The following is a 26,648-nucleotide window of genomic DNA, read 5'->3' on the forward strand; positions in this document are numbered from 1 at the left end:
AGTCGGGGGTGCCGGAGAGTGGGGAAAGGGGTGAATCGGTGAAAGTGGGTGAGGAAGCAAAGGATGGAGGGATGGGAGTGAGCGGAAGGGTCAGAGGGAAGGAGAGAAGGGAAAGGGAGAGAGAGCAAGCAAAGGATAGAGAGGCGGGGACAGAGGGAGTGGAGAGAGGGGGACGTGGGGGAGCGGAGAGCAGACGGGAAAGGGGAGCGTTGGTGAAAGTGAGAGAAGCAGCAAAGAACAAAGAGGTGGGGGTGAGAGGAAAGAACCGAGGGAATGGAGAGTGAGGGTGGGACAGAAAGCAAAGGAGGGAAGACCCAGGGGGAGAATGGGAGAGAGAGGGAGAGGGGAAGAGAGGTGGCAGGAAGGAGAAAGACCACAGGGCAGGAAAGAAGGGGAGGAGAGGACTACGGAAGAAGGGGAGGAGGAGTAGGGGAGGGGGAGGGGAGAAGTAGGAGAGATGGGAAGGAAGGGAGTTTGGGAGGAGCAGGGGAGAGAGTGGGAGACGGGGAAGTGTGAGGGGGGAGATGGTACAGAAGGGATGAGGGTAGGAGAAGGGGCCAGGTACAGGAGGAATGAGGGGAAGGTGTGAGGTGGGGGGGGACAGTACAGGAGGAGAGGGGATAAGAGGGATGAGGGGAAGGTGTGAAGTAGGAGAGAGGGACGGTACAGGAGGAGAGGGGGTAGGAGGGATGAGGGGAAGGTGTGAGGTAGGAAAGGGGTATGGTACAGGAACAGAAGGGCAATAGGGACAAGGGGAAGGTGTGAGGTAGGAGAGGGGGGATGGTACAGGAGGACAGGGGGTAGGAGGGATGAGGGGAAGGTGTGAGGTAGGAGAGGGGGACAGTACAGGAACAGAAGGGCAGTAGGGACGAGGGGAAGGTGGGAGGTAGGGGGGGTATTGAGTGGGATCAGGAGAAAATGGAATGTGACTGGGTAACCTGAGAGAGGAGACAGATGAAGAAGAAATCCAACATGAACATCATCAATCGGCAAAGCCAATCGGTTATTCACAGATCTGGGTGCCAGGATTTTTTCATCAGCTCTGATTCTCCGCTGCAGTGACTGGTTTGCAGAGCGATATTAGTTGCCATGAATTATGGAAGAAACTACCTCAGCCGCAGTACAATGCTGTGCCGACAGTGAGGAAGGTTTCAAGCTCTTTAATTATTTACCAGTGTTGCAATATGATATTTTTTCTCCCGGGGGTCCCCTTCCTCCCCTCTCCTCCGCAACATGCCTAGTTTTCCCATCAGTACGAGGAGATATCAATACTTCCAAAGAGGGAAGGTATTGCCTCCCCTCCATCCCAATTAAGACCGTATGACATAGAAGCAAAATTAGGCTATTCAGCCCATCAAGTATGGTCTGGCATTCCATAATGACTGATTTACCAACCCTCTCAACCACAATCTACTGCCTTCTCCCCTAAGGCTTTGACACCCTGAATTATCAAGGATTTTTCAATCTCTGTCTTAAATATTCCCAATGACCTGGCAACCACCAGCTGCCTGTGGCAATGAATTTCACAGATTCACCACCTTCCAGCTAAAGAAATTCCTCCTCATCTCCTTTCTAAATGAACGTCCTTCTATTCTGAGGCTGTGCCCTCTGGTCCTAGACTCCCCCACCATAGGAAACATCCTCCCCACATCCACTCTATTGAGGCTTTTCAAGATTTGATTAGGTTTCAATGAGATCCCCCCCTCATTCTTCCGAATTCCAGTGAGTAAAGTGAGCGCACATCAAACACTCATATGATAAGTCTTTTAATCCCAGAATCATTTTTGTGAACCCTCTTTGAACCCTCTCTAGTGTCAGCACATCCTTTCTTAGATAATATTCATAGTCATACTTTATTGATCCCAGGGGAAATTGATTTTCGTTACAGTTGCACCATAAATAATAAATAGTAATAGAACCATAAATAGTTAAGTAGTAGTATGTAAATTTGCCAGTAAATTATGAAATAAGTCAAAGATTAGAGGGCAAAACTGCTCACAGTATCCAGGTGAGGCCTCACCAGTGCTTTACAAAGACTCAGCAGTACATCTGTGCTTTTATATTCTGGTCCTCTTGAAATGAACATGGACAATGCATTTGCCTTCCTCACCACCTACCAAACCTGTAATGGTTCTGTTTCTGCAGATGTTCTGTGCCAGCCGATTAAAACAAATGACCGAGACATCCATTCCAGGCAGATGCGAGTCAAGGCCACTCAGCCCAGCAAGTTGATGCTTGCCCCATTGGTCCATTCCCCTTCTAATTTCCTTGTCACCTCTCCCCACAAGTGGGCACCATGGCAGCTTTGCAGTTAGTGCGACTACTACAGCTCAGGGCGTTGGGAGTTCAGAGTTCAATTCCGATGCTGTCCGTAACAAGTTTGTGCGTCCTTCCCGTCAGCGTGTGGATGCTCCAGTTTCCAAAGGTGCACCAGGTAACTGGTCATACTAAACTGTCCCGTGATTAGGCTAGGGGTAAGTCGGTGGGCTGCTGGGCTGTATCTCGGAATAAACAGAGCTCCCCCCTAATTCCTCCCCTCACCCACACATGTTGGGTGGGGGCCACTTAGAGCGGCCAATTAACCCATGTGTGAGAGGCGGTAATGGAGAGGCAGGTAGGGGAGGGAGAGGGAGGGTCAGACAGAAGGGAGGAGGGGTTGAGGAGGGAGAGGGAGGGTAGGAAAGGGGGAAGAGAGGGAAGGAGGTGGGCAAAACGTGAAGGTGGGGAGGACTAAAGAGAGAACGGGACAGAGGGAGGTGGTGGGAGGAAGAGACAGGAGAGAGCAAAAGGGCAGGGAGAGTGGGAAGGAAAAGGAGGGGGAGGAGAGGGGGAAGCGAAAGATGGAGTGGAGGGAGTGAGGAGAGAAGGAAAGGATTTGGGGATGTGGGTGGGGACTGGAGCCCAGGGAAAATACATGCAGTCACGGTGCAAACTTCACGTACACACACACACACACACACACACACCCTGGAGGTCAAGATCAAACCGCAGTCTCTGGAGTTGGAAGAGAGCTGCACTGTTTTTGGTGTGCTAACATGTCCCTCAGCTGCTTTAACATAAGATTCTTACTGATACATCTCACAGACACAACCCGAGGCACTTGAAGACCGATAAATATCTGAACTATAAAGATAAAGGTGACAAACTGCTCCTGGAGAACAACAGTCTAGGGAATGAAGAATGGAGAATGGGGAGATGGTGGAAGAATTAATCCAGCATTTTGCATCAGTCTTCACTGTCCATGACCTGTCTTGGACCCAGCTTGTGGATGCCATCATGAGGAAAGTGTATATTGCTTTTACTTTCTCAGAAGGTTAAAGAGGTTCACTTGAACATAAGACTGGAAGATCATAAGATATAGGAATGGAACATTATAGTAGATGATTTTAACTTTGCATGTTTGAATGAGACTCCCAGTCAGTAAAAGGACTAGATGGGAAAGAGTTTGTCAAAAATGTTTGAGAAAGTTTCCAATTAGTGCATAGAAATCCCAGTGAGAGAGTATGCAATACTTGATCTCCTATTAGGGAATGAGACAGGGCAGGTTTGTGCAGGGGAACACTTTGCGTCTTGTGATCACAGTGCCATTAGTTTCAAAGAAAATACGGAAAAAGTTAGGTCTAGTCCATGGGTTGATATTCTAAATTGGAGAAAGGCCAATTTTGATGGTATCAGAACGGATCTGGCAAGTGTGGATTGGCACAGGCTGTTTTCTGGCAAACGTGTACTTGGTAAGTGGGGGAACTGCAAAAGTAAAATTTTAGAATACAAAGCTTGTATGTATCTGTCAGAATAAAAAGCAAGGAAAACAGGTTTAGGGAACCTTGGTTTTCAAGAGATATTGAGGCCCTGATTTAAGGAAAAAAAGGAGGTTCATGGCAAGTGAGAACAAAGGAGGTGTTTATGGAGTACAAGAAATGCAAGAGATCATTTAAGAAAGAAATCAGTAGGGCCAAGAGAAGGCATGAAGCTGGCCTACAGAACAAGGTGAAGGGGAATCCTAAGGGATTCCACAGATATGCTAAGAGCAAAAGGATTGCAAGGGAAAAAATTGGTTCTCTGGAAGATCAGAATGGTAATCCATGTGTGTAGCCAAAAGAGATGCAGGAGACCTTAAATAATTTTTTTGCACCTGTATTTACTCAGGAGACAGGCACAAAGCCTGTAGAAGTAAGGCAAAGGGGCATCAACTTCATCAACCCTATAGAGATTACAGAGGAGGAGATGTTTGCTACCTTGAGGCAAATTAGGGTGGATAAATTCCCAGGACCTCTCAAGGTGTTCCCTCAGACTGTGTAGGAGGCAAGTGCAGAAATTTCTGGGGCCCAAAAGGAGATATTTGAATCATCCTTAGCGACAAGTGAGGTACCGGAGGGTTGGAGGACAGTTGTTCTGTTTAAGGAGGAATCTAAAGATAAACCAGAAAATTATAGGCTGGTGAGCCTGTCATCAGTAGTGGAAAAGTTATTGGAAGGTAACTAAGGGACCAGATATATGAGTATTTGGATAGACATGGACTGATTAGAGATAGCCATCGTGGCTTTCTGCATGATAGGTCCTGTCTAACCAATCCTGTAGAGTTTTTTGAGGAATTTTCCAGGAAAGTCGATGAAGGCAAGGCAGTGGATGTTGTCTACATGGACTTCAGCAAGGCATTTTACAAGGACGCACAAGGAAGGTTGGTCAAGAAGGTTCAGTCACTTAGCATCCGGAATGAGGTAGTGAATTGGATTAGACACTGGCTTTGTGGGAGAAGCCAGAGAGTGGCAGTAGATGGTTGCCACAGAGCACTACAGGTATTGGTGTTGGAGCCGTTGTTGTTTGTCATTTACCTCAATGATCTGGATGATACAGTGGTCAACTGGATCAACAAATTTGCAGACAGCACTAAGATCAGTGAGAAAGACTATCAGAGCTTGCATTGGGATCTGGACCAGCTGGAAAAATGGGCTGAAAAATGGCAGATGGCAGATAAAATTCAATGTAGACAAGTGCACTTTGGTAGAACCATCCAGGGTAGGTCTTACACAATGAATAGTAGGGCACTGAGGAGTGCAGTAGAACAGAGGGAACTGGGAATATAGATCCATAATTCATTGAAAGAAGTGTGACAGGTAGATAGGGTCGTAAAGAAAGCTTTTGGTACATTGGCCTTCAAAAATCAAAGTACTGAGTACAGGAGATGGGATGTTATGTTGAAGGTGAATCAGACTTTGGCAAGGCCTAATTTGGAGTATTGTGTGCGGTTTTGGTTACCTACCCACAAGAAAAATGTAAATAAGGTTGAAAGGGACAGAGAAAATTTACAGGGATGTTGCCAGGTCTGGAGGACCTGAATTATAAGAAAAGGTGAAATAGGCTAGAACTTTATTCCTTAGAACGTAGAAGATTAGGGGAAATTTGATGCAGGTATACAAAATTACAAGTGGTATAGGTAGGGTAAATGCAAGCAGGCTTTTTCCACTGAGGTTGGGTGAGACTACAACCAGAGGTCATGGGTTAAGGATAAAAGATGAAAAGTTTAAGGGGAACATAAAGGGAAAGCCTTTTCACTCAGAGGGTGGTGAGAGTGTGGAACAAGCTGCCAGCGCAAGTGATGCATGCAAGCTCGATTTCAACGTTCATGAATAGGTACATAGATGGCAGGGATATGGAGGGCTATGGTCCAGATGCAGGATGGTGACAGAAGGCAGTTCAAATGGTTTGACACAAACTAGTTGGGTCAAAGGGCCTGTTTCTGTGCTGTACTTTTCTGTGAGTCTGTGGGAGGAAGGTGGAGCATGCTGAGGAAGCCCACACGGTCACTGAGAGAATGTACACACAGCCGCCGGAACCGAACCAGGGTTACTGGTGTTGTAATAGCATCACACTAACCACTACACAACCATCTTATACTACCTCAGACCAGATTTCTTTTCTCTCTTTCAATCGTGTTCTTGTGTCACAATGTTTGCTTCGTTGTTTATTATGCATGCATGCATGTATAATTTATGTTAATTTAACATGTTAAATTATGTTTGCCCTCACCTTGTAATGTACGGTACTGCTGCTGCGTAGCAAATCTTTATGGTATTTAAACCCCTGTATGTATGCCTATGACAATAAACTTGAACTTGAGATGCCTACCTGAGCTTGTCCCATTTGCCTGTGTCCATCACCGGTAAAGCCCTCCCCACCATTGAGTATATCTACGTGAAATGCTGTCACAGGAAAGCAGCATCCATTACCAGGGACCCCACCAGCCAGGACATTGTCTCTCCTCACTTCTGCCATCAGGAATAAGGCACAGGAGCCTCAGGACTCACCCCACCAGGTTCAGGAACAGCTATCATCAGGCTCCTGAACCAGAGGGGATAACTTCACTCAACTTCATTTGCCCCATCATTGCAATGTTCCCACAACCTATGGAATAACTTTCAAGGACTCTTCATCTCATGTTCTAAATATTTATTGCTTATTTATTATTTTATTTTTTTTATATTTTAAAATTTTGTTATCTTCTGCACTCTGGTTTCATTAATTCTGTTACAATTATTATTCTATGGATTTATTGAGGACGCACACAAGACAATGAATCTCAGGATTGTATATGGTGACATATATGTACTTTGATAATAAGTTTACTTTGACACTGACCTTTTTTTAATCTCATAAAGTATTTGAAACTAGAGACAGGTAGGCTAAAGGAGTGACAGTTTGTTGAGCGTGGGAGGGATCAAGGATTTAACACCATCATTCCTGCTGCCACCTCACTCACTGGCAGGACAGATTCAACATGTCCCTGTTGACCATCACGAACGTTAACAACGCACTCAGACTGCATCATGGCTTGGTGCAGCAAAGACTCAGCCCATGACCACAGGAATCTGCAGAGCTGTGAACGTCGCTCAGTACACGGTCGAAATCAGCCTCCGCTCTACGGACCGTGTCTACTCTTCCCTCGGCGGCCAACATATTCACAGACCCCACCCACAGCAGAGATTCTCTCTTCTCCCCTCTCCAATCAGGTCACCATCATCACTTGCCGCGTCACATGACACGGGTGATCATGGTCTTCCGTCAGTTTTTAATCTGATCATTGCTTTTGAGGAAGATCTTCTTCACACGTTCCCCATTCTTTTCTCCATCTGTGACCATGATCGTTCCTGGCAAATTTTTCTGCAGAAGTAGTTTGCCATCGCCTTCTTCTGGGCAGTGTCTTTACAAGATGAGTGACCCCAGCCATTATCAATACTTTGCAGAAACTGTCTGCCTGGAGTCAGTGGTCACATAAACAGAGCTTGTGATAAGAACGTGATCGCCCATGTCATACAACATGGCACATAAAGATCAAACGAGTGTGGGTGACAGGTAGGATTTGGGGGCAGTTGATGGGAAAGTGGGTAAAATAATACTGGATTCATGTGAATTTCTGGTTGAGGAAGAGCAAGGATTCAGTGGGCTATAGGGCCTGTTTTCCTTGCTGTGTGGTTCCCTGATTCTGAAAGGCTTCCAAATATTTAGTCATTCAGTTGGAGAAATTATCTGACAAAACCTTTCAGACAAAAGAATGTTTACTAATCATCATGTTGATGCAAGCTCCTTACAAATACACAGAGCGATAGCCTTTGTCGTCTCTCCTTTTCTCTCTGTTGAAGACTCTGACCTGGAGTTACACTCAAACTTTGGTTCCTTGTGGTGGTGGGACCCACTCCAGCCGCTTCTCAAAGCTGGTGCTGCCAACCAAAGTGTCGTGCAAGAGAACGGAACACCGGCAACAGCGGATCAGCCATTGGATGCTCTGGACTCACTGAGTTGTGCTCTCTCTCTCTCTTTCTTTCGTTGGTGGGTGAGAGATTGTTGCCAATCCTCGGAACACAGGACTCAGAAAAGAAAAGCAGCGTGACAGGCTTTTAACACCGTAAATCATTGAGTTGTGTTGTTATGTCTCCCCTCTTGTGGTGAAAGGGGATACCTCTTTTTCCCTTTATGAGGAAGCGAGAGAGAGAGAGCCTGTGGCGTGTCAAACGTCTGGGTAAACGAGTAGTTTTTGTTTACTGCAGTACCTATAAGGACCTTTTATTGAGATAACTGCCATTATGTTGGTCTGTGCACCTGTAAGGACCTTCTATTGAGATAAATATTACTATGTTGGTCTGTGTACCTGCAAGGACCTTTTATTGAGATATCTGTCACCGGAATATGTACAATATACATCCTGAAATTCCTTTTCTTCGCAGACATCGTGAAAGACAGAAGAGTGCCCCGAACAATGAGTGACAGTTAAAAAGTTAGAACCCAAAGCCCCCCCCGCTTTCCCCTCCCACGCACAAGCAGCAACAAAGCAACGTCCCTCCCCCAGCTCCAAGCACTTGCGCAAGAAAGCAACAGCATCCTCCAGCCAGTGAGCATGCAAAAGCAAGGCCCCCAATAAAGACCATGGTCACAGACCAACATAGTGACAGGTATCTCATTAAAAGGTCCTTTTTACTGGGAAGGGTAGACCAGTTGTGGGAGGGGACTTGAACCAATGTCCGATTCTTTTTCGCTGATTACAGCTTTCATTGTTCACCGATTAAAGAGACAAGGGAAATTGGAACATTGAGGCAAATGCAGAAGTTTGGAGGTCATTTGGGTGTTTCAGCACATAGCAGTCTCTGAGAGGATCTCAGGAAGCAGAGGCAGCCTTCACGAATTTCGTGGCGAGAAGCCAGCAGGACAGAGTGAGAGTCAATGTTCAACTCCATTTCGCCAATTATAGCTTTCCTTGTTCAATCAAAGTGACAACTGAACGTGAAGGGTGAGTGCTAGCTGCCTGCCTTGTGATCGCTGGGGATCACTCTGTGACATGAGGGGGGAGCGCCCGCCATTGTGCCCAGAGAATGTTGTCCAGGTTTTCTGTGTTTTGGATGTGGACTTGGATGATAGACTTTTCTTCAGTCTTATAGTTTTTTTTGTATTCTGTTTCTTTCACCCAATCTTTCTCACTTTTTGTGTGGGGGGTGGGAAATTGAGGGCCGATGTGCCTGTTCTGATTTTCATTGTTTATTTTTGTGGGGGGCTGGGATTTGGGGGTTGATTGCCATGCAGCCATTCTTTTTCTTTCATGGTTTTGTGACTATCTGGAGAAGAAAAATTTTAGAGTTGTATACCTTGATAATAAATGTTTTTACCAGAAGGTCTACAAAGTTCTCACAGGTACACAGACCAATACAGTGACTGATATCTTAATACAAAGTCCTTATGGGTATGTAGACTAACATAGGAATAAATATCCGAATAGGAGATCCTTACAGTCACACAGACTAATACAGCAAAGTCACTAAATCTTTGACAAACTTCTATAGATGCACAGTGGAGAGTATCCTGACTGGTTGCATCATGGCTTGGTATGGAATTACCAATGTCCAGGAATGGAAAAAGCTACAGAACATGGTAGATACAACCCAGTTCATCACAGGTAAAACCTTCCCCACCAGTGAGCGCATTTACGTGGAGCGCTGCCACAAGAAAGCAGCATCCATCATCAAAAACACCTAATATCCAGGCCTTGCTCTCTTCTCGTTATTACCATGCAGAAGGAGGTACAGAAGCCCGAGATTTGTAGGTTCAAGAACAGTTATTATCCTACAACTATCAGGACTCACTTTCAAAGGCTCTTCACAACTCATGTTCTCAGTATTATTTGTATTTGCACAATTCGTCTTCTTTTGCAGATTGGTTGCTTGTCAATCTTTGCCTGTTTATGTATAATTTTACATACAATTCGATTGTATTTTTTCCCCTCTAAATTCCCGCGAGAAAATGAATCTCAGATTTGTGCATGGCAACATATTGGCCCTTTGATAATAAATTTACTTGGAACTTTGATAAACATCTCAATAGGAGCTTGTTCCAGGTACATAGTGATATCTCAATACAAGGTGCTCGCAGGTGCACAGACCAACACGGGGATAACTCAATGCAAGGTCCTTACAGGTACACAGACTAACACGGAGATAACTCAATGCAAGGTCCTTACAGGGCCACAGACCAACACGGGGATACCTCAATGTAAGGCCCTCAGAGGTACACAAACCAACACGGGGATACCTCAATGCAAGGTCCTTACGGGTACACTAACCAACATAGCGATACCTCAGTATAAAGTCCTTACAAATACACAGACCAACACTGTGAGACTTTAATACAAGGCCCTCACAGGTACACTGACCAACACCATGAGATTTCAATATAAGGTCCTTACAGGTACGCAGACCAACACAGTGATACCTCAATGCAAGGTCATTAATGCATTAATGGTATACACCCCAACAAAATAATAGGTATGCAAATGACAAAGTCCTTCAGAGACAAAGAACAAAGAACAAAGAACAATTCTGGCTAACTGAGCACAAGCTCCTTCAGAGTGACACCGTGTTAACCTTGCTTTAACATTGTAAATGATGCATGAGGATAAATTTTCATTATTTTCAGGTTCCAACTAAATTACAATGCAAGATTGAATCTAACCAACTGTAAGATGCTCTTTACATAGAAAACAAGAAACTGTCAATACAGTTGCATGAACACGATGGAGGAAGTATAGAAGTGTTTTAAAACATCATACATAAAACAACACCACAGATGTTATAGAGGATTTAGATTAAAGCTCCATCCATGCTGTCCCATTGCACACTTTCAGTGTAAACTGATCTTTACTGAGAGTCTAATCTATGGGCTGGGAGTGTGTGACTAGGACCTACCTCATTATGATCTTGAACTTTATCGTCTACCTGCACTGCATTTTTGAGGGTAGTTTTTACACTTTATTTTGCATTGTTATTGCTTTACCTTGTTCTAGCCATTAAGCAAGGGGTCCGTGGACCACAGGCTGGGAACCCTTGTTAGCTCAGTACACTGGGTAATGATCGGATCTGTATGAACAGTATGCAAGACAAGCTTTTCACAGTATCTCAGTACATGTGTCAGTAATAAACCAATTCCAATACAAAACACACACACAGTGCAGACTTACTGGCGTTTAGGACAGTAAGAAGGTCCTCCATCTGTCTGTCCATACAGTCGCACACAGATAAGGAAGGCCCACTCTTAGTCTGGCCTCTACCCTTTGACCTGTTTGGCCTGGGTGACCCTACCAAGAGCCAATTCATAAAGCCTTGACTCCAGCCAACGTCGCTCTCTGGGTCATTGAAGCACGCAAGCCTGATTCTGTTTGTCAACAGAACTGACCAAAAGCCACCACAAGCATATCCCCTCCCCTTGAAGCTCTCTCTCTCTGCCCCAGCAGCCCATGGATCAGCCCCCCACCCACCCAATCTGGCTCTCCGAATGGTTGCCACAGATTAATGGGCACCACTGTAAGGGTAGCGATTCAGAGGGATAGACATGCATTTGAACAGAACCTCTGACATCCTTGGTTGCACACTGTACTTTACATGTACCTTAAATGTTATTTCGTTTATTGAGACAGCGCAGAATAGGCATTTTCCCCCCTTTGAGCCTCTCTGCACAATTTAACTGTAGCCTAATCTTGGGATGATTTACAATGGCCTATTAACCTACTAGCTAGTACATCTTTGCACTGTGGGAGGAAACCAGAGCACCCGGAGGAAACCCGTGTGGTCACGGGGAGAACGTACAAACTCCTTACAGGCAGTGGCGGGAATTGAACCTGTGTCGCTGGTACTGTAAAGCATGGTGCTAGCCACTAAACTACCGTGTCGCCGCATGGTGTTCGGGTTCCATGGTGTTTCTTTGCATCATGGCTGTCTGTGGGAAGATGAATCTCAGGGTTGTATACTGCATACATACTTCGATAATAAATGTACTTTAAATCTCTGAATAAGCAGCGTTCCAGAAAACATAAATCTGCCTCCACCCCTGGCAGCACATTCCAGACATCCACCGCCCTCTGTGTGAAAACCCTCCCCTGCACAACTCACTTTAACTTCCCCCTCTCACTACACCCTCTAGTTTTTAACACTTCCATCCCGGGGAATCTACCCAATTGTGCCTCTCAGAGTTTTATAAACTTTTATCAGCTCTCCCCTCAGCGTCCACTGGAGCACTGGAGCACAACAAACAGCACAGGTTTGTCCACCTCTCCTCAGAGCTCGTACTCTCAAATTCAGGCAGCACCCTGGTGAACCTGGTCTGAACCCTCTCCAATGACTCCATGTCTAGCATGTAAAGCGTCACACTACCGTGCTGCCCAGCTTCCAACATGCAGCTCAGTGACCAAACTGGGAGCTCACGACAGCAAACAAACAGGAAGCAAGTTCTCGGAATTTTGGTGATTTACTTAAAGGAGAAATATTGGCTTTCAGGATGATAAAGAGCTCTTCAAAACATTGTCAAGGTAATTCTCACATATTGTTGATCGATTGTTGGGAAGGATTGCTCATGCCAATCAAGCAAAAAATTAGCCATCAGCCAAAGAAGAAATCACACACTATTGTGGGAATCATAAGGTTGTGATAGCAGGTAATTCTAATTTTAAGGTCAAAGAGTCAGAGAATAGCACAGAACTGAAACAGGTCATTCGGCCACCTAGTCCAGGCCAGACCTTTTAAACTGCCTACTCCCATCAACCTGATCTGGGTCCATAGCTCTCCTTATCCCTCCCATCCATGTACCTATCCAAACAAACGTTGAGATCAAGCTCGCATGCACCACTTGTGCTGGCAGCTCATTCCACACTCTCACCTCCGTCTGAGTGAAGAAGTTTCACCTCATGTTCCCCTTAAACTTCTCACCTTTTACCCTTAACCTATGACCTCTGGTTGTAGACCCACCTAACATCAGTGGCAAAAGACTGCATCTACCCTATCTATATCTCTCATAATTTTGTATACCTCTATTAAATCTCCTCCCAATCTTTTACGTTCCAAGGAATAAAGTACTAACTTATTCATTTTTTCCATATAACTCAGGCCTTCTAGTCCCAGCAGAATCCTTGTAATTTTTTTCTATACTCTTTCAATCTTATTTACATCTTACTGTGTGTCTATGATTTGATTTGATTTGTTGCAGTCCATCATGTGTAAAGCTCTCCCCTCCATTGAGCACATCTGCAGGAAAGCAGCATCCATCATCAGGGACACCCAACACCCAGGACATGCTCTCTTCTCGCTGCTGCCATCTGGTAGAAGGTAGAGGAGCCTCAGGACTCACACCACCAGGTTCAGGAACAGTTACTACTCCTCAACCATTAGGTTCTTGAACCAAAGGGGATAACTTCACTAACTTCACTTGCCCCAACATTGCACTGTTCCCACAACCTATGGACTCACTTTCAAGGACTCATGTTCGTGCTTATTTATGTATTGCTTATTTATTTATTATTATTTATTTCTTTTTGTATTTGCATAGCTTGTCATCTTCTGCACTCTGAATACCCAAAAGTGCGGTCTTTCATTGATTCTGCTATGATTTATTGAGTAGGCCTGCAAGAAAATTAATCTCGAGGTTGTATATGGCGACGTATATGCACTTTGTCAATAAATTTACAATGCACTTTGAACTTTTTTTTTTAGCTTTCTTAACTTTTGTTTAGAGTCTTTGAAACTAGGGACAGGTAGATTAAAGGGGTGAGCAGTTGCTGAGAGTTGGGGGGTGGGGTCAAGGAGTTAACACAGTCATTCCTGCTACCACTTGAACATTGAATCTCATATACTGGAAGAAATATGTACACAGAGCCTAGAAGGACACAGGACCAGGCCATTTGGCCCACAATGTCATGATGATCCTGATGCCAAGTATAAATGGATCCCACCTGCATTCTCTGTCTCATTCCCAACCTGTTCCTCTGAAGAAATTCAGAAGGATGGAGAAGATCTCACAGAAACCTACCAGATACTGAAAGACCTAGATAGAGCTCCATCATGGACACTAGTCTCCCCAGCAACAAGGAGCAATGAAAAGCATAAGGGGGAATAGTTTATGAAGTCTCCATGCTAATCTGAAAGGTTGATGTGCTACCCATCCATACGACGAGGCAATGGAAGATTGCGTTTATTGACCAGAATAGGGTCATTGGTGAGGGAGGGCGGGGCTGGTAATGAGTGGCAGTGATGGTCAACCAATAGCAAGGGTGGATATGACCCCACCTTCCTCCCCCTGCCCAATCACCAATGATAAATTCTAGCAACTCAGGCTGCAACTATGGAGAGGAATAAACAGTCGACATTTCAAGCCAAGACCCTTCATTAGGGCACTCCTACCCAAATCATCTACTGTTAACAACTATAAGACAGAGGAATAGAATTAGGCCATTTGTTTTCTCCCTCAGCCCTATTCTCCTTTTCCCTGTAACTTTTGACACAATTACTAATCAAGAACCTGCCAAACTGTGCTTTAAATATGCACAATGACTTGGCCTCCACAGCCAGCCGTGGCAGTGAGTTCCACAGGTTCACCATCCTTCAGTACAAAGTGACCAAAGGGGTCCTGATGTTGCTGTACTGAGGGAGGCATTAGGGTTGCACAGGTTGTTTCAAGAACCGAATGGCTGAAGGGGAAATTGCTGTTCTTGAACCTGGTGGTGCGGGACTTTAGGCTTCTGTAACTCCTGTCCTGTGAGAAGATGGTGTGGCCCAGATGGTGGGGATCTTTGCCTTCTTGGGGTAGTGCTTCCTGTAGATACTACTGATGTGAAGTGGGAAGTGCCTGTGATGTACTAGGCTGTGTCCACAATTCCCTGCAGCGTCCTGTGTTCCTGTGCCTTTACGAACTAAGAACCTAACAACCTCCTCTTTAAGTATACCCAATGGCCTGGCTTGCACTGTCTGTGGCCATAAATTCCATAGATTCACTGCCTCTGGCTAAAAAAAACCTCCTCATCTCTGTTCTAAAGGGTGTGCTTCTATTCTGAGGCTGTGCCCTCTGGTCTTAGACTTCCCCGACTGTGGGAAACATCCGCTCCACATCCACTCTATCGAGGCCTTTCAATATTTTACAGGTTTCAATGAGATCTCCCCCTCATTCTTCTGAAATCCAGCAAGAACATGCCCAAAGACACCAAGTGCTCCAAAAACCTTAACCTTTTCATTCTTGGGATCATTTTTGTAAACCTCCTCTCGACCTTCCCAAAGCCAGCACATCTCTGCCTGAAACGTCAACTGTTTATTCCACCTCCGTAGATGCTGCCTGACCTGCTGAGCTCCCCTCAGCATTTTATGTGCTGCTGAAGATTTCCTGCGCCGGCAGAATCTCTTGTGCTTCCTGATAAGCTCGTGTTTGGCCTTCCACAATGCCATTCCAAACCTCCCACCTCCCATCACCAACACGCTGCCCAACTCCCACCCCCACCTCTCCCACTTCCTTACCGTTCTCGGTGGGTACGTAAATGTTGAGGTACAGACAGTCCTCGCTCTGGTCTTGGATGTAAGTGGCCACATCGTCCAGGTTGGAGAGGAACCAGACGGGGAGCATGACCTCAGGGAGTATGCCATGGATGTTCTGGGGGCAGACAGGGGCGAACTGGGTGGCGTTGCGCACCTCGGACCAGGAGGCGGGGGCCTCGGGGGGCTGGAAGCGCCGCTCACCCACGGGTGGGGTAGCGAAGGGCACGCCCAAGTACTGGACCACCGGGCCCAAAATCTCATTGTTGAGTTCCTTCCTCACACCACGCAGCTTGCCGTAGTTGGTGGTCACTATTGGGTACATCTCATCGTGCTTCTGCCCGGACAACAGTCCGAAGCAGGCCACGGCCTCCAGCGCCCACAGCAGCAGGCCCAACTCGGAGGCCTGGGTAGAGGGCATCTTCCCTCGGTGGTCACCCCTTTCTCTCCGCTCCGGGACGACGGGGAGTGGCGAAGCGGGGTGACAGCGGGGGAGTTGGGGAAAAGACCGACTGATGGGGGAGGTTCTCAACACTCCTGGCGGACACGTCTCAACAGGTGCGAGGAGGCGGTCTCACAGCTGATGTCCCCCAACTCCTCATCCTGTCCGTCGGCCCTGGGGCAGACTCTCGGATCGGTGGTCCTTCAGTGGTCCTGGAGTCGTTGGGAGCCTAGACGGGGGCAAGGAGAGAGAGGGAGAGAAGGGAGAGAGAAGGGGGGAGGGAACAAGGGAGAGGGTGGAGGGGTGAGAGAGAGAGAGAGTGGGAGAGAGAGAATGAGTATAAGAGATTGAGGGGGAGAGACGGGGAGAGAGGGTGGAGGGTGGTGAATGAAAGAAAAAGAAAGTGGGAGGAGAGAGAGGGGAATTGGGGGAGCAATTGAATGTAGATGAAAGATTGGGGAAGAGAGAGGTGGATGAGGGATTGAGGGAAGAGAGAGGTGGGGAGAGTAAATTGGGGGAAGAGAGATGGAAGGTGAGGGATCAGGGGAATGAGAGAAAGTTGGGAAGTAGATTTGAAGGAAAGAGAGGAAGGGGAATTAAGGGAAAGAAAAGGGAGGGGAATTGAGAGAAGGAATTGGGGTAAAAGAGAGGGGGTATAGGAGGAAAGAGCAAAGGTGTATTGGAAGAAGGAAAAAGGAGGGGATAAGGATGTATTGAGGAAAAGAGAGGGAAATGGAGGGGTGGGTGAGGAGAGTAAGGTGCAAGGGTTGGGAGAAATAGAGAGAGAGAGAGAGAGTTTCTGTTACTGAGGCAGCCAAGGACAGTCACACAGCCCAGATAAGGTTGAGCCTCCCCTCCCGCTGACCCACCAGAACCTCCCTCTCCCATTAGCAGGTAGCCAATCCAAAGCAGGCCTGGCCCGCGGCCACAGCGAAGCTTCTATCACTTGCCAAAGGAAGGTACACTGGATTACAGGCAAAGTCCACTGGGCTCGAGGAGAAGGTACACTGGCCCGACCAGTGACGGTTGTCTCTGCCTCTGATTCACAAAAGATGGAGCGATTCTACCCCTTGAGCCTCACCCATCGAGATCAATGGCCGATCTTCTGCCCCAGTCCCATTCTCCTGCACTAACCCCACACCCCACCATTCCCTCTGCAACTCACAACTATATATATATATATATATTCAGATATATTCAGTAGCAAAGAAGGTGAGGAAGTGATGGGTAGAACAAAGGGAATGCCTTGGTTGGGTGGGGCTGAATTAGGTGGGGGGTGGAGTTAGATCATGCTCCATCATGGGCACTAGCCTCCCCATCAGGGCCATGGTCAAAAGCCAGTGCCTCAAGATGGCAGCATCAAGATGGCTCAAGATGGATCCACCTTGCCACCTGTGGGACATGACCTCTTACAGATTTATTAAGATAGAGCACAGAGTAGACCCCACTTGCCTAGCAAACCCAACTTAACCCTAGCCTAATCACAGGACAATTTACAAAGACCAATTAATCTACCCAGTACGTCTTTGGACTATGGGAGGAAACCCGAGCACTCGGAGGAAACTCACGCGGTCACGGGAGAACGTAAGAACTCCTCACAAAGAGCAGCAGGAATCGAAGCCGTGTCGCCTGTACTGTAAACGGTGTGCTAACCACTAAGCCTTACTGCCCTCCTCTCATTGCTACCATCAGGATGGAAGTGATTCAGGAACAGCTTCTTCCCCATTGCCAACCGATTTCTGAATGGTCCATTAACTCATGCACACTCCCTCACCATTCATCTTTCGCACAATTCATTTTAATTTATTTTGTACTGTAACTTAAAGTGATTTTTTATGTTTTGCCACAAACTTCATGACACACAGTACATCAGTGATAATAGTCCTGATCATAAATCAGTCTGCTTCGTCGTGAGCACTTGTCTCCCCCAAATGCAAGATGTCTTTGAGGAACAATACCTCAGAAAGGAGTCATCCATCATTAAGGACCCCCGTCACCCAGGAAGGGCCCTCTTCTCATTGCTACCATCAGGGAGGAGGTACAGGAGCACACACTCAACGATTCAGGAACAGCTTCTTCCCATCCCCCAACGGACATTGAACCTCACTACTCATTTTCTCTCCTTTTGCACTATTTATTTAACTTAACTTTTTAAATATGCATATACTTACTGTAATTTACAGTTTATTATTATTACGTATTGCAATGTACTGCTGTCGAAATCCTTCATTAGGACTCTGAGGAAGGGTCCCAGTCCAAAACGATAACTGTTTGTTGATTTCCATACATGCTGCCAGACCCGGACCTGCTGAGTTCCTCCAGCATTTTGCGAGTGTTGCTCTGGTTTTCCAGCAATGGCAGAATTTATCACGTCTATAATTTGTCTCTAATTACCAAGGTGATTCCACCCACAGAACTGCTGCTTACAGGATGTCTTTTGTTTCTCGCACCATTCCCTGTAAACTCTAGAGAATGCTGTGAGTAAAAATCCCAGGAGGTCAGCAGCTTCTGAGATACTCAAACCACCCCGTCTGGCACCAACAATCATTCCACAGTCAATGTCAGTTAAATCACATTTCATCCGCATTCTGATGTTTGGTCTGAACAACAACTGAACCTCTTGACCATGTACTTTAATGCATTGAGTTGCTGATATCTGATTGGATATTTACATTAACAAGCAGATGTACAGGTGTACCTAATAAAATGGCCAAAGTGGGATGAGCATAAGTTTGACCTTGAACTTGGCTGAGGTTAACAAAGTTTGGTGACAAACCAATCCCTGATAATCACAGCACCTTCTTCAAGTTGGTTCTATACCCCATGGTGAACTCATGCAGTGTTGCTGCTGTTTGATCAAAGTGTTACCTCTGAACACGCACAGCCCGTGATCTACACATGCAGGAGTTACATAAGCTCCTGCCATCAGCATCACCTCCCCCCTCAGGTGGAGGTTCACTTGCTGCGACCAGACACTGTCCTGTAGTGTACTAGTTAGCACAATGCTCGACAGAACCAGTAGCCCTGGTTCAAATCCCGCTGTTGCCTGCAAGGAGATTGTATGTCCTACCAGTGACCGCGCAGGTTTTTGTCAGGTGCTCCGGTTTCCTCCCACAGTCCAAAGATGTACCAGTTAATAGGTTAATTGGTCATTATAAACTGTCCTGTGATTAGGTTAGGGTTAAATAGGGGATTGCTGGGCAGCACAGCTCAAAGGGCTGGAATGGCCTATTCCACAATGTATCTCAATTATTCAATAGATAGATAAAAAGACAGATAGATAGACAGACAAATAGACAAGACAGATAGGTACCAAAAGATAGATCGATAGTTAGATAAATAAATAAACTAACTAATTAACTAACTAACTACCCCTTCCCCCACCACACCCCCAGCCTCCAAACTTGTTTTTCTGCTCTCGTAGGACACCTGAGGAGCTGAGTGTAAAGTTCTCGTCTCAATATGAGAGAGACTGCAGAAGCAGGTCAGTCGACTCAATGCTAACCGTCAACCACACACATGCACTGATCCGACTCTTACTCTCCCCCAGTTCCCATCATTTGCCCCTCCCCCCATGGATGTCGGGACAAGGTAAAATGTCTAAGATAATGTGCAGACATGGATAGTTTGCAGTTAGCCCAGGAAGCATACCAAGACAAGGTAAAGATGCCAGTGAAGGATTCTAGGGTGACATTTACTGTTGAACAGCTACTTTGCAATTGACCTTTAATCCATAGATTCTACTGGGGCAGAAGACCTCAGAATGGGAGGACGTACCTTTAGGTTAATTTGCAGGTTGAGTTGGTGGTGAGGAAGCAAACGCAATGTTGGCATTAATTTCAATACAGAATAGACTAGAATATAAAAGGATGCAATCTTGAGACTTTATAAGGCACTGGTGAGGCCTCACATGAAGTATTGTGAGTAGTTTTGTGCTCCTTTGCTAAGAAAGAATGTGTTAACTTTGGAGAAGGGTCTAAGGAAGTTCACGGAAATGATTCTGGGATTGAAAGGCTGAGGAACATTTGATGGCTCTGGAGTCCACTCACTAGAATTCAGAAGAATGGGGGAGGGGATCTCATTGAAACCTATCAAGTGTTGAAAGGCCTCAATAGACTAGATGTGGAGAGGACATTTCCTATGGTGGGGGAGTCTAAGACCAGAAGGCACAGCCTCAGAACAGATGGATGTCCATTTAGAACAGAGATGTGGAGGAATTCCTTAAGTCAGAGAATGTTGAATCTGTGGAATTCATTGCCACAGATGGCTGTGGAGGCCAAGTCATTGGGTGTATTTAAAGTGGAGGTTGATAGTGCTTTACTTGTAGTAACAAAATTGAACCTGGATTGTACCAGAGTGCTTTGCTAATAGTGTTCATACAAAATTACGCCTATGGACCTCGAGACGAACAGGATGTACCCTGTTCCTGAACTGGCGTGGGTAAATAACACTTGTATATAAAGGAGTGACTATACTGTCTGCTTTTTCAAAGCTATCACTGGCACTTGTGTGGTGCTAGTCTTCCCTTGTAGCAAGTAAAATAAATGCACTTATGTGTAACATGCTGTAAGGATTCACTGCTAATGTAATGGCTCCTCTGTAATGTTTCACTGCTAAAGCTAGTGAAAGGGCTTCTCTGTAATGTTCACTGCTGAGGTAACGGTTTGTCTGTAGCAGCAATGTTTGGGTTACGGCAGGAGATAACAGGACGGTGGTATGCATGTTAGCCAATCAGAGATTGTTGCTGTGTCTTGTGGATCTGGAAGGAGACTTTTCGCGGTCCTTAGTCGAGGAGAGATGAAGAGGGAAGACGTGTGTGGAGAGAGCTGGTAGACCGCCAGGTGGAGTGGACTGGGATCTGAGGGCCTGAAGGTCGGCGATGCTCAGAGAAGACTAATGGTGGAAGAATGGTGAATGAGTGACTCCAACGTGCACTTTTGACTTTTCCTTGAAATGGGCCCTTTTTTATTTTCATTACTAACCCTATATTCAGATTAAGGTAAATCATAAATCAGATTAAATCATGAAGTTCAATCATTTAATTGCAAATGGTTTACTGTCTGATATTTTGCGTTGTGGGTTTGTAACTGGGTGGTACATTACACAGCATCCACACAAACATGATTTCTCAGTTTGGCTGGGCCAGAAGCTGTTTTCCCCTAGACGAACACGAGCTGGACGAGCCTGAGGGCTACATATGATTGATCTCCTCTGAGTTAAATGTTGTTTGTTACAAGATGTAGCAAAAAGATGCTCAACAATAAGGTCTTGATTAGTCACGGCATCGGAGATCACAGGGAGAAAGCAGACGAATGAGGCTGAGAGGGTTAATAAATCAGCCATGATAGAATAGTGGAGCAGACTCAATGGGCTGAATGGCCTAATTCTGCTCCTATGTCTTATGGTTATTAACGTTTTTTATTACCATAGCGGCGTGGCTGGGTGGAGCTATCTATCACTCTACCAGAGGAGATGTAAGGTGCTCCTTCCCTCTGCTGGCCTTCGGGTCACCCTTGGGAAAGGTGTAGCATTTGCTTAGACCCTCACTTCTGATCATGTTTACATGAAACCCTAGGAGCAGGTGGTGGATGGTCGTATGATCAGCTGGTGCATATCACAAGTCCTGGTTTTGCGACCACTAACGCCAGGCTGACAATCTCTGAAGAGTATTGATAACGGCTGGGGTCGCACATCTTGTAAAGACACTGCCCAGAAGAAGGCAATGGCAAACCACTTCTGTAAAAAAAAAATACTTGCCAAGGACAATTGTGGTCATGGAAAGACCACGATCGCCCATGAGTGAATTAAATTAGTGATGCAACAGACTCTGACATCATAACATATACTGTTTGTCGATCTCCCCTCTTGCTGTGAAATGGGTGGCATTCCTCTGACCCATGTTAGTGAGAGAGAGAGAGAGCCCGTGGCATGTCAAGCTGTTGGGTAAACAATAGTTTTTGTTGATTGCAGATCATGGTGTCTCTTGGGGTGCGTGCTGTTGCTTGGTGGGTGGTGGACACTGATGCTTTCTGCTGAAATGGGTGGGGTGGAGGGGGAACGTTGATGCTTGCGCAGCAGAGTGGGGAGAGGGGGCTTTGGGTTTCTAGCACTTTTCTGTCATTTATTCTTTTGAGGCTCTTCCGTTTGTCATGGATGTCTGTGAAGAGTAAGAACGTCAGGCTGTATACTGTATACATTCTCTAATAATAAATGATTATTTGAAGATTGATTAGAATTTGAACACACACAGTGTTCCAAATAGCTCAATATCTGTATCCAACCACAACAATTTTTATACAATTTCTGTATAAAAATGGCATCTTTTTTTGTTCAGACCTTACAACCGTGTGGTGACAGGGACCAAGCTGTTCTCCTTGTGCATATCTAAGTAAAGGCCACTTGGGGTGGAATGGTGGTGTAGTGGTTAGCACAACGATTTACAGTACCAGCGACCGGAGTTCAAATCCCACTGCTGCCTGTAAGGAGTTTAAATGTTCTCCCCGTGACCATGTGGGTTTCCTCTAGGTGCTCCGGTTTCCCGCAGTCCAAAAACATACTGGTTGGTAGGTTAATTGGTCATTGTAAATTGTCCCATGATTAGGCTAGGATTAAATCGGGGATCGCTGGGTGGTGTGCCTCAAAGGGCTGGAAGGTTCTATCCTGGACCCAACATATCAATGCAGCTACAAAGAAGGCACGGCATTGGTTATATTTCATTTGGATTTTGAGGAGATCTGGTATGTCACCAAAGACACTCAAAAATTTCTAAAGGTGCAGAGCATTCTAATGGACTGCATCACCATCTGGTATGGGAGGTGCTAAGTTCTACTGCAGAGGATCGAAATAAGCTGCAGAGAGTTGTAAACTTACTAGTGAGCTCTCTAATGAGCACTGGCCTCCATAGTATCCAGGACATCTTCAAGGAGTGATGCCTCAAAAAGTCGGTGTCCATCATTAAGGACCCCCATCACCCAGGACATGCCCTCTTCTCATTGCTACCATCAGGGAGGAGGTACAGGAGCCTGAAGGCTCACACTCAGTGATTCAGGAACAGCTTCTTCCCCTCTGCCGTCAGATTTCTGAATGGCAGCAAGCCATTTGTTCTGAAGACAACAGATTTCACAACATATGCTGGTGATATTAAACCTGATTCTGATTCTGAAATGGGGGGATTGCTGCGTGGTGTAGCTCTGAAGACCAGAAGACCCTACTCTGCCTATATTCCAATCAAAAAGGGCCACTTTTCAACATAATTGTATAAGGGCTAAGAGTGTTGTAAAAGCGAGCCCGAAGGCTTTGTGTGTCAATGCAAGGAGCATTCGTAACAAGGTGGATGAATTAAAAGGGCAGATTGTTATTAATGAATATGATATAGTTGGGATCACAGAGACATAGCTCCAGGGTGACCAGGGATGGGAGCTCAACATTCAGGGATATTCAATATTCAGGAGGGATAGACAAGAAAGAAAAGGAGGTGGGGTAGCATTGCTGGTTAGAGAGGAGATTAACACAATAGAAAGGAAGGACATTAGCCGGGTGAATGTGGAATCGATATGGGTAGAGCTGCATAACTCTAAGGGGCAGAAAACGCTAGTGGGAGTTGTGTATAGGCCACCTAACAGTAGTAGTGAGGTTGGGGATGGTATTAAACAGGAAATTAGAAATGTGTGCAATAAAGGAACAGCAGTTATAATGGGTGACTTCAATCTACATATAGATTGGGTGAACCAAATTGGTAAGGGTGCTGAGGAAGAGGATTTCTTGGAATGTATGCGGGATGGTTTTTTGAACCAACATGTCGAGGAACCAACTAGAGAGCAAGTTATTCTAGACTGGGTAGTGAGCAATGAGGAAGGGTTAGTTAGCAATCTTGTCGTGAGAGGCCCCTTGGGTAAGAGTGACCATAATACGGTGGAATTCTTCATTAAGATGGACAGTGACATAGTTAATTCAGAAACAAAGGTTCTGAACTTAAAGAAGGGTAACTTTGAAGGTATGAGACGTGAATTAACTAAGATAGACTGGCAAATGACACTTAAAGAGCTGACGGTGGATATGCAATGGCAAGCATTTAAAGATCGCATGGATGAACTACAACAATAGTCCATCCCAGTTTGGCAAAAGAATAAATCAAGGAAGGTAGTGCACCCGTGGCTGACAAGGGAAATTAGGGATAGTATCAATTCCAAAGTAGAAGCATACAAATTAGCCAGAAAAAGTGGCTCACCTGAGGACTGGGAGAAATTCGGAGTCCAGCAGAGGAGAACAAAGGGCTTAATTAGGAAGGGGAAAAAAGATTATGAGAGAAAACTGGCAGGGAACATAAAAACTGACTGTAAAAGCTTTTATAGATATGTGAAAAGAAAAAGATTGGATAAGACAAATGTAGGTCCCTTACAGACAGAAAAAGGTGAATTGATTATGGGGAGCAAGGACATGGCAGACCAATTGAATAACTACTTTGGTTCTGTCCTCACTAAGGAGGACATAAACAATCTTTCAGAAATAGTAGGGGACAGAGGGTCCAGTGAGATGGAGGAATTGAGGGAAATACATGTTAGTAGGGAAGTGGTGTTAGGTAAATTGAAGGGATTAAAGGCAGATAAATTCCCAGGGACAGACGGTCTGCATCCCAGAGTGCTTAAGGAAGTAACCCAAGAAATAGTGGATGCATTAGTGATAATTTTTCAAAACTCTTTAGATTCTGGACTAGTTCCTGAGGATTGGAGGGTGGCTACTGTAACCCCACTTTTTAAAAAAGGAGGGAGAGAGAAACCAGGGAATTATAGACCAGTTAGCCTGACATCGGTGGTGGGGAAAATGCTAGAGTCAGTTATCAAAGATGTGATAACAGCACATTTGGAAAGCGGTGAAATCATCGGACAAAGTCAGCATGAATTTGTGAAAGGAAAATCATGTCTGACAAATCTCATAGGATTTTTTGAGGATGTAACTAGTAGAGTGGATAGGGGAGAACCAGTGGATGTGGTATATTTGGATTTTCAAAAGGCTTTTGACAAGGTCCCACACAGGAGATTAGTGTGCAAACTTAAAGCACACGGTTTTGGGGGTATGGTATTGATGTGGATAGAGAATTGGTTGGCAGACAAGAAGCAAAGAGTGGGAATAAACGGGACCTTTTCAGAATGGCAGGCAGTGACTAGTGGGGTACCGCAAGGCTCAATGCTGGGACCCCAGTTGTTTACAATATATATTAATGACTTAGATGAGGGAATTAAATGCAGTATCTCCAAGTTTGCGGATGACACGAAGCTGGGCGGCAGTGTTAGCTGTGAGGAGGATGCTAAGAGGATGCAGGGTGACTTGGATAGGTTAGGTGAGTGGGCAAATTCATGGCAGATGCAATTTAACGTGGATAAATGTGAGGTTATCCACTTTGGTGGCAAAAACAGGAAAACAGATTATTATCTGAATGGTGGCCGATTAGGAAAAGGGAAGGTGCAACGAGACCTGGGTGTCATTATACATCAGTCATTGAAAGTGGGCATGCAGGTACAGCAGGCGGTGAAAAAGGCGAATGGTATGCTGGCATTCATAGCAAGAGGATTCGAGTATAGGAGCAGGGAGGTACTACTGCAGTTGTACAAGGCCTTGGTGAGACCACACCTGGAGTATTGTGTGCAGTTTTGGTCCCCTAATCTGAGGAAAGACATCCTTGCCAAAGAGGGAGTACAAAGAAGGTTCACCAGATTGATTCCTGGGATGGCAGAACTTTCATATGATGAAAGCCTGGATCGACTAGGCTTATACTCGTTGGAATTTAGAAGATTGAGGGGCGATCTTATTGAAACATATAAAATCCTAAAGGGATTGGACAGGCTAGATGCAGGAAGATTGTTCCCGATGTTGGGGAAGTCCAGAACGAGGGGTCACAGTTTGAGGATAAAGGGGAAGCCTTTTAGGACCGAGATTAGGAAAAACTTCTTCACACAGAGAGTGGTGAATCTGTGGAATTCTCTGCCACAGGAAACTGTTGAGGCCAGTTCATTGGCTATATTTAAGAGGGAGTTAGATATGGCCCTTGTGGCTAAAGGGATCGGGGGTATGGGGGGAAGGCAGGTACAGGGTTCTGAGTTGGATGATCAGCCATGGTCATACTGAATGGCGGTGCAGACTCGAAGGGCCGAATGGCCTACTCCTGCACCCATTTCCTATGTTTCTAAGTCACACGGGAGCAGAATGAGGCCATTCAGCCCATCCAGTCTGCACTGCCATTCCATCATGGCTGATTTATTATCCCTCTCAACCCCATTCTCCAGCCTTCTCCCTGTAAACTTTGACACCCTGACTAATCAGGAACCTATTTATCTGTGCTGTAAATACACCCAATCACTTGGTCTCCACAGATACCTGTGGCAATAGATTCCACAGATTCACAGTCCTCCGGCTAAAGAAATTCTTTCTCAAGCACGATTTAGTGTAAGTTTTTCAGAGTCCAATTAATCGGTGACGACATCTCCTGATTCTAGCCCTTACTCGCAACTATCAGCGGCCCAATTAATTCTCCGACCTGCAACACTTTTGGGATGTGGGTGGGGACTGCAACACCCAATGGTCAACCACGAGCTCAACCACACTGTTACCTGCCCTGGCCATCGCCTGAGGGCATTAGTGGAAGGGGTCCCAGTAAGTGGGGGACCAGGCCTGAGAGAGGGCGATGAGCCAGTGTTTGGCCGATTTAAGCACCAGGCCAGATTGGAAAAGTCAGGTACAGGCTGAATCAGGGCAGTGGGGCCCAGGCCCGAGAATGAGGAAAGGTCATTGGCTGATTTAAGCACCGGGTCAGATTGAAAAGGACAGGGTGTCAGGGCCGGAGGTGAGGGAGAGGCAGGTAGTCAGCTGCGATGAGCTGAGGCTGTAGC

At 45.8% G+C, this 26,648-nt stretch overlaps 1 protein-coding gene across 4 annotated transcripts in view; it reads right to left on the minus strand.

Annotated features, from left to right (window-relative positions):
- Positions 1 to 26,648, minus strand: part of LOC134346961 (neuroligin-1-like) — a 424,119-nt gene that overhangs the window by 311,948 nt on the left and 85,523 nt on the right. For all 4 annotated transcript variants that reach the window (XM_063048865.1, XM_063048864.1, XM_063048863.1 and 1 more), the window contains exon 2: positions 15,309 to 15,994. In XM_063048865.1, the coding sequence (XP_062904935.1) occupies positions 15,309 to 15,744 (436 nt within the window). In that variant the 5' untranslated portion in view covers positions 15,745 to 15,994. The remainder of the gene's footprint in view (positions 1 to 15,308; positions 15,995 to 26,648) is intronic.

This window comes from Mobula hypostoma, chromosome 5 (assembly GCF_963921235.1).
Source record: "Mobula hypostoma chromosome 5, sMobHyp1.1, whole genome shotgun sequence".
NCBI classification, from domain to species: Eukaryota; Metazoa; Chordata; class Chondrichthyes; order Myliobatiformes; family Myliobatidae; genus Mobula; species Mobula hypostoma.